The 13,001-nt window shown below is 31.3% G+C and overlaps 1 protein-coding gene across 1 annotated transcript; it reads right to left on the reverse strand.

Annotated features, from left to right (window-relative positions):
• Positions 1–415: 415 nt before the first annotated feature.
• Positions 416–2,853, reverse strand: LOC134684870 (uncharacterized). The gene is made up of 2 exons (XM_063544180.1): positions 2,768–2,853; positions 416–2,121 (listed from the first exon to the last, which is right to left on the reverse strand). The coding sequence occupies exon 2, from the start codon at positions 2,105–2,107 to the stop codon at positions 416–418; it is 1,692 nt and encodes a 563-aa protein (XP_063400250.1). The 5' UTR covers positions 2,108–2,121; positions 2,768–2,853.
• Positions 2,854–13,001: the final 10,148 nt, after the last annotated feature.

Consider the following 13,001-nt stretch of genomic DNA (forward strand, 5'->3'; position numbering starts at 1 on the left):
GTATCTTCCGATGAAATTTTAGTAGAAAAAGGACGAGGCGGTCTTTGCCATACCCTTTGTTTATCAACTTTTTGCTCACTAGACAGACATGAATAAAATTAAGGGGATGCAGTGTTTAAAGGTACAACTTGCTTCATACAAAATTACATGTAGTTAAAAGTGTACAAGAAATATGTAAGTTGTTATCTGGATACTGTAGAACTCGTTCTTTTCAATCATAAAAAGCGGAAGGAGTGGTCAAAGCTGTAAATTGTTCATACAAAAATACATGTCGAGAAAGATGGAACAAAAGTTATTTATTTTTCATCATTTAATCTAATTAGTTTACCTTAACTGTACAACATATCTATGGTGTGAGAACACTCAATGATCATTAGAAAAGCAATTGTAAATCTGCAGTTTAAATCATCAATATTCAAATCAAAGTAAAAGTACAAGCCTTATAAGAAAAATTCGAAACCAGTAACTGATTTGTATTTCTGTTATAATCAAGAGAATAAGAATTGGAAAGACCATAACTGGCTGTAGTTATCTTTTTGTATTGTTGTCCATCAGGAGATATAACTACTACATAATTTGACCTTCCTACTACATACGCGTTACCATCATTGTCGACTGATATACCATTTGCACCACTGAGGACCTTTTCATTCTGAAATGTCCATTTTGCTGTACCTTGTAGATCATAACATGTTACAGATTTCGATTGGTGGTTTGTATGGTAAATTTTGTCACCAAATGTTGCCACGTAACAAAATTTTGGTATGTTTTCATGGCGGACTATATCAGTTATTGAGTTGTTGTTTGGGTTGATCAGTTGAATTCCTTTTCCTGCTACAGAACAAATTAAATTGCCATCGGTCACTGATATGCCGTAGTACCCAGAATCAACTGGTATTGTTTTTTTGATTTGTTTGCTTTTTATGTCGATGATTGTGATACATTTCGTATCTGACTCTCCTGATGTTACAGCAAGTGTGTTGTCGTGACTGATGTATGCCACGTCGAATGCAAATGTAGGTGTAGTGACTTCAAAGTCTTTGTTGCTGTTCAAGTTGAATACTGTAACAAATCTCCTAGAGTAATGCGAAAACGCCATTTTACCATCTGGTAACATGCAACAGCCCCTTACGTACTCTCCTATTTCATTTATAGTTCGAAGCAGTTTCAAATTGATAGTGTCAACTGATCTGGATAATATGTGCGGTAGCATTATTTGGGCTTGTTTGTCTTTCCTCCTCTTGAGGACTAAATCGCATGCTTTTTCCTCAATCTTTACATATCCAAATATCTTGATACGATTAACTAAATCTTGAATAGCGGAATTGGGATTGTACGTAAGATCGCTATCTTTAAAGTTTCCGCTGTTAATCATCGACTGCAGGAATTGGTCTTTGCTAGAAATTCGTTTTTCGAGCTCCTTCATAGCAATAAATGCTTGAAGATCTGTAGCATGTTGCTTGATATTTTCAATTTTTGTTCGGATTTCAGTTATATCACTGTCATTTTCCTTTAATGAAATCAGGAGTTCGCTTATTATCTTACTTTCATTTACTTCGGTTTCATTTAACTTTTTTATAATGTCGTCCTGTATTTTGTCTAAATGGTCGTTAATTGTAATCCTGGTTTGTTTGACTTCTTCCTCAATTTTCATTTTCTTTTCAGATAACCTCTTCAAATTGTGTTCTCTATCATTTCGGATTATTTGAATATTGTCGGAAAGTTCTACTAATGATTGTTCTAATTCGTAAAATGCATTCGAATGTTTAGTGTTTTGAATTACGTCGGTCAATTTGTCAAAGTCCCGACATTCCATATGATTTTCTACAATGCAACTACCACAGCTGAGACACGCATGTTTTTTGCAATAAAATGTGTACTTCTCATTATGGTTACCACAGGTGTCAGTGATTTTGACAATATCACGTGGTATTTTCTGGTACTCACTTATTGGCACGGTGCAATGTTTGCGTGTTCCCTTTGACAGACTGTGGTGTTCCTTGCATTCTGAACAAAGCCCTTCGTCACATTCAAAACACCAGATTGTGGATGGTTTTGTTATACCACGAAGATCACATACACCACACATAGTTGTCGATGATGCCATGACCAACAATAATACTGAAAACATAACAACTCAAAAATAACAATTTTCTCTTATTATAAACGTATCCCATCACCAATTATAGCATTTCTGGAATTGGTCTTGTGCAATTAGTTAAATGAGAAGGAAATTAAATAAATATACTTTACCCGTATCTTCGATATATTGTAAGAAACGATGGTAATTCAGGACAAATATTACTTACACGAAACATTAACGTAGACAGAATAAACATTAAACATCAAATATTTGCTTTTAGATATTGAGTTGTTTCAGATTAACAGAAATTAACAGAACTATTATCAGCGAGATACAAAGATGAACGTCCTTTTGTTTTGCTCTTTTTGCTTGTTGGAAAATCATACCCAGACGTCTTCAAATTAAATAGGACCTCCTGTCAAAACGAATGATATATAATACGACCATAACAATAATATTTGTCATTAAATGTAAATGCATGAGATGAGTCATGGAAAGGACAACTTTAATCAAAGATAGTACCAACAATGCTAGATATACAAGAAGTCTAGCAATTAAATTGATGATCATCTCCCTTGTACATGTTGTGTTATTGTGACCTTGAATTCATATTGTTTAAACATTTGCATATTACTGTCGTTAGTTAACATATTAAATGTACATCATATTACATATTATACATACCAAGTTATTACTTTAAAGGAGTAAAACGACTGTAAAATGTGAACTTTTAGCAGGAAGGTAAACACCAGGTAAATGTATCTTGTGACTTGTTATGACGTTTATCTCTAGGATATTTATATAGGTATCAAGTGATATTGGCGGTAAATTGAAACCAGGAACATAAAAGTGAGAAAAAAATAGGCGAATTGTCAGAATAACGATAACTGCCACTTTATTTAATTGATAAAATACTTAAAAATATAAACATACTTTATTTATTGAACTGGGTTAACTGCATGAAAAATCTAAGATGTGAAACTATTATACCTGCTAATTATTTAAAAAAGATAACGGTCGTCATTCTCATTTGAATATACCAATGTCTCCCAGACATTCAATTGCACGGTATAACTTGTGCACATATATATGTTAGGTGTGAATTATTTGATTAACAAGTAAGAAAAAAAAAAGAATTTAGATTGAAACCTTGTACAAAGTAAGTTAAATAGTTACAACATAACAGGATTCAAAACTCTTTAAAAATAATTCATTCGCCATGTGAAATAAAATATGAATGACTCAATAGATTTGTATTGAATAAATAATATGGTTAGTTTAAATGAGAATTTGTTGGACATTAAGTTACAGGACATATGATGATACTATATATTTGTAGATTTAATTCCTTTATTGTATGTCTCATTTTATGATAAAAACAAGCAAAACAGGAAAGAAAATTATAATAGCAAATACCAATTTCTCTTACTAAACAAACGTTCAATCTGATTGTATTACATTTGTTTTTTTTTAAAATTTCAAATCAATTGGATATTGTTCATATCATAAAGACAAAGACGGGGTATTCGCTGTTGTCCCTGCAAAATCAAAGATTAAAAATGTAAGTCAACTCAATCATTCTTACTTCGAATTATTATTCATATCATCGTTTTGGAATTTATAAATTTATAAATTTAATGTAACATTATTGAAATAAAATACAATAAAAAAAATGTTTAAAATAGTAATGAAGTGCTGTATGTAATTGTCAGTAACAGCGAGTGATACACGTAATTGGAATATTTTTTCTTTTTTTATCATATGGGCAAACATATAATGACGCGAAAATGTAATTGTTGATAGTGTTGAGTGTCAGGTTCCGTCGATATATCATGTCCCAAGCTGGATAGATAACTTTTTTTAAAGGAACCGGAAGAGGCGAGACTTGTATACTGGAAGATCAGGGGATCACAAAAGACACCTTTCCTCAAAATCTCTTGAAAATCATTAAACTATTTTAGTGAATAGAATGCAAACCATTAGTTCAAACTTATTTACATTTTAGTAAGTTACTTCATAGAAAATTGAATACAACACGTTTAATAATTCCACGCCGCCGAACGCTTTTCTGGAATTACTTTTTACTATTTCATTAGGAACGCTCAAAGCCAAAACTGTTGAAGAGGTATACCTAAAAAAAATAGCCAAATTCAGCTAAAGTCAACTTTGCCTGAGGGAGTTGAAACCTTTTTTTCTGAATAATAAACGGACATTTTTAGAAAAGTTTGTTAAATCATGTCAGTGCCGAAGTACTGACTACTGAGTTGATGATACCCTCGGAGACTGATAGTCCACCAGCAGAGGTATCGACCCAGTGATGTTAAAAATTGAAAAACACACGCCTAATAATTCCATGCGTCCAAAGCGCTTTTCTTGATTTACCTTCATTAGGAATGCGTAAAGCCAAACATTTAAAATCCGAAGATGTATAAGTACCGAAACGGCCGTTGAAGAGCCATGTGACAAAAAAACCTAAAATGAATAGCCTAATTCTTCTAAGGTCAACGTTGCTTGAGTGAGTTGATACCTTAGTTTCTGAATAATGTCAAAATTTATAAACGGACAATTTTAGAAAAGTTTGTTATGTAACGAAATACTGACTACTGAGCTGATGATACCCTCGGGGACTGATGGTCCACCAGCAGAGGTATCGACCCAGTGATATAGAAAATTGAAAACAACACGTTGAATAATTCAATGCGTCCGAAGCGCTTTTCTGGATTTACCTTCAGCAGGGACGATCAAGGCAAAACATAAGAAATCCGAAGATGTATAAGTTCCGAAACCGTTGAAGAGCTATATGCAAAATTACCTAAAATAAATAGTCAAATTCATCTAAAGTTAACTTAGCCTGAGGGAGTTGATACCTTAGTTTCTGAATATTTTCAAAATGGATAAACGGACAACTTTAGAAAAGTTTGTGAAATCATGTAAGTACCGAAGTACTGACTATTGAGCTGATGATACCCTCGGGGACTGATATTCCACCTGCATACGTTTCGACCTAGTGATATAAACAAATTATAAACAACACATTTAATAATTCCATGTGTCCGAAGCACTTTTCTGGATTTACCTTCATTAGTAACGCTAACGCCAAACATTTGAAATCTGAAGATTTATTCTTGATAATAGTCATGATAGAACGTCCAGTCCTCGAAATTGATTAAGTTGGGTTACGAAATAACCATTGATTTTTAATTTGCGCATATTACTGTGAACATTTATTTTTATATTTTCTAGATGTATAGGGAGTTGATTGAGATATCACAAACTATAATTTATACCCGTACCATTGTTGCGACTGTATAAATTCAGGAGCCTCTGACCTTTGTAATTCTTGTTTGCTTTTGTAACTTTGGCTTATTTTATATGTTTCTGAGTTTAGTGTGACTTTTTTGCTGAGCTAATACATTCTTTTGCTACGAGGCCAGCATCCGGCTGCAATACTGTGTCGCTATGTTAAAGACCCATTGGTGACCTTGGGCTGTTTTTTGCAATTTGGTCAGGTTATTCTCTCTTTGACACACTTCAAGTTTTACTTGTTTTTGTTTAGATGTCTTATTGATCAATTTTAGCCATTAAATTGATAATTTATAGTAAATCTTTGTAAGTTGTGGTGTAACACTTCTGTCTTTAGAAAGAGCTTAGGTTGGCGCCTGTTAGAACGTTTAAACCAGTTGTTTACAGTCAGAAGCCTTTTATTTAGTGGTTTTTCTGATTGAAGTATTTTGCACTAGTCAGCATGGGGTAATTTATAGATACATTGTGACTTGGATAGAAAGATGTTTCATTGTCACACAAAAGTTTTCTTATTTGTATGTTTCCAAACGTCGAGCAGCTGATATTGTATCCTCAGTATGTTCATGGTCGGTTGTACATGTTCATGATGTTGTAAATATTCTACATAGTACAATGTGTTATAACTTGAAAACGCGGATACCAGTCGGAGAAGCAAGGCAACACATAATTTCATGCAGTTCTTTGGTCTGTGGATATCTCATTCCTAACAATCCTCTTCACACTTAATGATTGAGAAAGATTCATTTTGGATATAGAAAACATAAATATCTACACAAAAGAATTTGTCAAATTCTCATTGACTAAACATGTAGCGAATTAAGCATAAAGCGCTTAAGAATTAAAGTCTCATTAGTGCATTTATGTTAACGAAACACATGTTTTGCTACTAATCAAATGTTAAGGAATGTAAAGAGACAAAGAAAATTTGAATATATTTGTAACCCACTTATTTTATATTTTACGTGATAAACCATTATCCGTCTCTATAATAGTCAATCAATAGCGCAGACTTAAGAAAGACATTTCTAATAGTTGAAAAATACACTTCATATTGTTGATTTGAATTAACAATAATAATACTGTTCCAAAATTGGTGGTGTTACTTCAGTAGAAAATGTCAACAGTACTACAAAACATAGGCGAAAGATACTAAAAGGTATTTCAAACTCATGACGTCATAGCGAAACGAAAAGATAAAAGGACATACTATAATGTACAGTTTACAACATACAACATATCAAAATAAAGACTGAACATCGAAGCACGTCATGTGAGGGTAGACATTGAAGGAAAAGCTGGTCCTACTTCACACTTAACACCACTCTAGTTGCTAATGAAAGTACACATTGGGATAAGAATTAATCGGTCAATTTGCATTCGAAAAAAAGGCCGGTGCAGGATTGTTGAAACGACAATTGGTACATATCTATTGGTATCAACAGTACTGCAAAGATTAAGATAAAACTGATAAAAATACTTATATAAAGATTAGGGAAAATGTACAAAAGACCATACAATATTGTAGTCTACACCGAAATCCAAATTGACTACACACATAAAATCTTTACAATTTAAAAAAAGCAACGTCATAATAATGCAAGAAGACAAGTTTTGATATGAAAAAGGAATACTAGTATCTTTCTCTTAATATAATTAGTTTTACATATACTAAAGGTAAATCACAAAATTAAATGTTGTTAAACGAACGTCTCCCATTGAATTTATATGCAAAAAATTAAAAAGTTAAAAAGAATGAGTAATGTAAGAACAACATAAAAGCATCATCATCCGACCGAAATAGGTACCATCGGTTAGTTACCCAACTACTAGTACAAATAATGATAAAAAGTGTGACCGTGAGATGAATCTGCAATGAGAAACAAACGGATACGATATGTGAACTGGTACAACACCTCGGTTGCTATAAGTTTAAAGTTTTTAATACACACTCATTTGCTATATACATGATATAATAGTTTTTGATACAAAATTTACTAAAAGAGGTTAAAAAGTTTATGTGAGGATTAGTTTGTTTTACAGAGATTATCGTTCAGTTCAGCGGGAAACATAGTTCAAAATGCAACATATTCATATAGAAAGTAAACATCGGCATAAACTTGTAAATAAAAATTGATAAGTTGTGAGTAGGAAAAGATTGATATAAATTAATCGTATGAAATAAATAAAAAAAGATAAAAAGGATTTTTTTTCGTATTTGATTGCTATTTTGGTAAAATAGTGTAAAAATGTTGACAATTATAAATTTCCCATGTAGTATGTTTGTGAAAACTTATTCATCCCTTCAAGATTCAACAATTAAACATAAAGTAATAGTTTTTTTTTCTCTCTAAATATACATTCTATAGTTTAAAGACAAGGTATTTTGAAAAAAATGATATTATTTTTGTTTTGTCTTCGTGTTTTATGAAATTAAAAGTATATAATAACATGCAAAAAAACGAATGATTCAACTTGTTGCAAATCACCCAAACCATAATCTGAAGGATAACCACTTTTAATGCCACAATTACGTTTTGATGTTCTTGGTATTTATTCTTCAACTTATGATATGCCAGATCTCATTTCGGACACCTTCATTTTGAAATATTGCATGATAAACTTAAAGTACAAAAAATCATTTTATTTAACGAAAATATACATTACTGCGTTTATCACAGCAGTAGTCTTAATAAAAGAGTTGCATAACGATTAAATATTATTAATTTATATGAATATATAAAATGAATTGCAGTTTACTTCTACGAATATAGCTCATATACAAGGCAATGAAAAATATGATGTTTATTATCAATTTGTTTGATGTGTTTGACCTTTTGAATTGCCATAAGAGTACATGTATGTTCTTTTCGTTTTGAATATTCCTTTGAATTCTGTATGTTTATTTTTATTTTTTTCCGTTAAATTCATCTTCACTTGAGTACAGTTTATATGCAGAATTTCTCAGCCTTGTTTAAAATCACACAACCTGAAACAATGAACAACTGCATCTGTTATTTCCTCCCTACATTTTGAAGCCATAATTCCTCGTTTCAAACAATTGTTAAAATTTCTCTGAAATGAACGACCACAATTCGATTGGCACGTTGCTGATATTGCTACGATCATCTGGAGAAAAATAAGTGCGACGATTAATCTTTGTGCCATTTTCTGAAAATATAAAATTAATAAAAAAATTAATATTATTTATATGAGTCTTTCGTTTTCAATATTATTTTCATAGCAAAATTCACACAGGAGTTTAAGGCATTAACCCGCGTTCCATTTGGTAATTCCTACTTACTGTTGATTTATTTATTTTCGTGGGTACCAATTTTCGTGGATTGAGGAAAACTTGCAGGTTCGTGGATATTTAATTTCGTGGTTTTAGAGAAATCTGCATACAAACCAATAGAACATTTGGTATTCGTTGCACATTTAATTTCGTGGTTCGTCTGTTCTAATGAAATCCACGAAAATTGGTATCCAACGAATAATAATGAATCCATAGTATTCTGGGTGTCCCTGAGTTTAATAACTGTTATTGTAAAAAGTATGAACTGAAGCAAAAATGTGTAGAAATTCAAATTTTGAGAAAAAAAAAGACAAAATGCAAGTAAATATATTGAATACTATTGAATATAAGCTAGTCGGATTTCTATTTGTTTCCTGTCTTATTGTTAAAAAATGAGACTATGATGAGAACGACAAGATACAATAAAATTCAATTGAACAATAAAATGTTTCATATCACATATATACTACAAATATACAAAAAAAGAATAATATCGGAACAAATAAAATATTTGATTCTTTGAAAAATGGGACAAACTTAAGAATAGGCGAAACCTTTTTCTTAAAAAAATTAAGGTGTAGTTCTATAGAATTTAATAGAAAATACTGATACTCATAAACTTGATATATATTTTGGCCTTTTATATTTTTGAATCGAGCGTCGTTGATGAGTCTTTCGTAAATGAAACGTGTATTTGGCGACCAAAAGTGTCAGACTGGTATTAATGCATTTTTTTTTAATATAGTTTGATTTCAGATAAATGCAGTAACATTTGATCACCAATTTGATGAAAAAAACTCTGAATTCAGATTATCCCAATACCTAAAAATGTTCAATCTTAAAAAACAATAATTTGATTGATAGCGTCGAAAAACTGAGTAAAAGTATACCCGCTCAGAAAAAAAACCCCCAACATAACCTCCCCTTGTAGTTAAATGGTTGATCCCTAAATCAAATTTGAAGAAGACTAATGGCGTGTATGGTCTGACGGATTGTTTTTCTTTTGAAACCGTATGATACAACATATCTACATCTCTTTGAGTATTTATTTAAGATATCATAGTCAGTTTCCCTGTATACATATTTCATTGTACACACAAATGTCACGTGATAATGTCAAAGATCTAGAATACTGTGATTGGATAATACAATTAACATCGTCAACATATTAGAGATGTCACCCCATGGTTGGTTTTCAGCAGGAAGATGAGGTCAAACTAGAACAGCGTGATCCATTTTCAAGTGTACATCTATTCTAATCATTACATCTCAATTGCTGAATTCGCCTGTATAAAAAAAAAACTAAGCATGTGCATAGAAAATGTCACATGCTATGACTTTTCCAATCTCCACATTGAAACAAAAACTATCCAAAACTCTATGAGGTGGTTTATTCATTTCAGTATTATAAAAAAAAAGTAAAAAAAAACAAAAAAAAAAAACCCAAACTGCATTTTATCTAAATACTAGAGGATAAATTGAAAACCACCAACACGTCTTCAAACAAAAACAAAAATAAGATAAAAGTCTTACTTACGATATTATGCTAAATGGCTTGTTACTGCTGCAGTGGTGAAGTATATAGTAGGTGTACAGATAATGAACTTTGTTAAAACCTTCACGTTTTATATGAATCTCTATATTTACTGTTCAAATTAATTAACTCATTTTGATCGTCATTCTGTGAAATCTTGATAAAATAAGTGAAAACAAATATCATCTAATAATTAGAATTGACAAACTGGAGCCGTTTTAATTATTGGTTTATCTTAAGTGTTCCAAATGATAAAAAGACGCTCTTGTAATACAACATGGATATTTGATGAATCGGTTATCTCGAATAAGAGGTGATATCGTCCTAAACAATTTTTCCATTCAGGGTTAATGATCATCTTGTACGTCATTTCGGTCATTTGGTCGATGTTTTGCTAATAAAAAAAATCAATTTTCATTTGTTTTTATACTGCAATCCGGTCAAGTTTTGCGTCACTTATTCCAATCGCCTTTATTGAATTAATTAAGCAAATTTTGAGTAATTATCTTTCAAATCGATATTTCCTTTCTCGGCACATATATCAAGAATGAATAATTACAAATACAAATAAAAGTATGGTATTGGACTTTAGTCGATTTAAAATAATTCAATCAATTTTTCCAAATAGTTTGGTTGTATTTCTGTTCGGAAGCCGACTAAAGCCGAAATCTGCCGAAACCAATGCATTTTAAATCAAATGGTGTTTTTCTGTTTAAATGGACACTAGCAATTTTGGAACCATTTATTACTTGCTGTTCGGTGATATCCAAGGCTACGTGTTGAATACCGTACTTTGACGTAATATGACTGTGCCTTTTCATAGACTTGGATGGAGAGTTGTCTCATTGCTGCTCATACCACATTTTCTAATTTGTAGTCAACGTTTTTTTTCTTGCAATGTTATAACGTAGTCCTTACCCTGCAGGCACACTTTGTTGAATCAACGTTGAATCTTTGTTGATTTTAAGTTATACATTGATCAACAATTATTCGACATTGATTCAACGTTGACAATGCAACGTTGAAATTAGTACATTTCTCAACGTTGAATCAACATTGTGTTGAAATACCAACACTGAATCAACTATGGCTAAAAAATATATAAAAAAGAAGTATTGGACGCATCACAATTATTTTCAAACTGACAACGATTTTCACATTTAATGAAATGTTTAGTATATTTATCACTAATTGTTGTGGTGATAATAGCATAACACATAAAACAATGACAGTGTATCATATATAACCATTAATTGCTGATTAATCATGTACTTCGCACCCCAAATATTAAAATAATAGAAAATTCCAAAATTTCACCCCACCTTAAAACATAATAATAGATCCAGAGTGTTTACAGGATCATACAGAAAATAAAAAAATAAATATTATTGTGAATAACCATTCCCCCTAAAAGATCCCTCCCCCTTTTTCCTTGACTTCTGATGTCAAATATCTTGTTTTCATTTTGTTTTATTTCATTTGTTTTTTTCTATTCTTTTTATCAACTCAAAGAGAAAGACGTATGTTTACATCCGTACATAAACAATGGTTGACAACTTTTAATATAAACAACGGATAGAACTATTTAAATAACGATTTAAATTTTCGCGGCTTCTTCTTCTTCTTTATGTAAATCCCTCCAGCGTTGAAGCACACACAGCTAGCTGTGTTCCCTTAACGGATTAGTTTTTAAAATCGCGGCATTGTAACATTTCTATTTTAAGACTATTCGGATATGGGCATGCGCAGTTGTTTTTGTTGGCAAAGTTTGAATATCCGTTATTAAGACCACAAGTGATTCTGCAGATTATCAATATCTTTCCTGTTAACATTTTTATCGTAAGTATTTATATTAATTGTTGTGATAACGTTATCGTATTTTAGAAATGTGAGCATATCATGTTGTTATGAAAAAATCTGAAAACTACTGAAAATTTGAAATTATACACGTGAAAAAGGGGGATGTTTAGGACAATCTAAGGATTTCCCTCAGGATCAGGATAGCATGTTACCATTCCTAAGATGTATTGCAACGTCTCATGAATTTTTATCATTAACTATTTGAAATTGAATTTGAATATGATTGAATCAAAAGTAAAAAGAAATTTTAATCGCATAAAAAGGGGGGCTTGTTTACAAATTTGGGCTGGTATGGTCAGAAGCTATATACATGATATATGACTCACCAAGATGGACCTATAATATTTTTACTGTCAAAATTGAAGTAGAGTTTCAACAAGGTAATAAAAAAATAAATGGTATATGAGGTTGGTAAAAAGTAATTTGCATTTATGACCTTTTTATTTCATGTGTTTTCGTGTTTTGGCGATTTATTTTTAGTATTTGGTTGACATGCATTAAGGACAACTGTCATACACTTTAGTTTTCAACGGTTCTTATGCCTCTGATTTATACTAATATAGTAATTTCATTTTGAAGTTATTAATAGTTAAATGTGTTGAACAGAATTTAACTTGACAATGTTGCAACTTTTGATTTTGTAGATGTCATCATGAAGACCTAGATGGAATCACGGAACAGCAATTCAAGTGTCTTACAAAACTACAAACTTTCTGAAATGGGCTCCAAAAAGACAAGGTGTGAGAAAAAAGAAGTTGAAGTTTCACTATTAATAAATAAATTTATTTTAATTTTATCGTATTGAATATTTCTGTACCATCAGTGGTTAAACATTAGAAAACATGAGGTAGGAAGTGTCCGAACAGCAAACTTTGTTTATACTTTGATCACTCAGATATTTCAAATAGACATTGAGCAAAATTATTGTA

Source organism: Mytilus trossulus, chromosome 9 (genome assembly GCF_036588685.1).
Source record: "Mytilus trossulus isolate FHL-02 chromosome 9, PNRI_Mtr1.1.1.hap1, whole genome shotgun sequence".
In the NCBI taxonomy this organism is placed as follows: Eukaryota; Metazoa; Mollusca; class Bivalvia; order Mytilida; family Mytilidae; genus Mytilus; species Mytilus trossulus.

Coding starts and splice junctions, on each gene's coding strand:
- LOC134684870 (XM_063544180.1), bottom strand. CDS start 2,107: ATGGCATCATCGACAACTATGTGTGGTGTATGTGATCTTCGTGGTATA.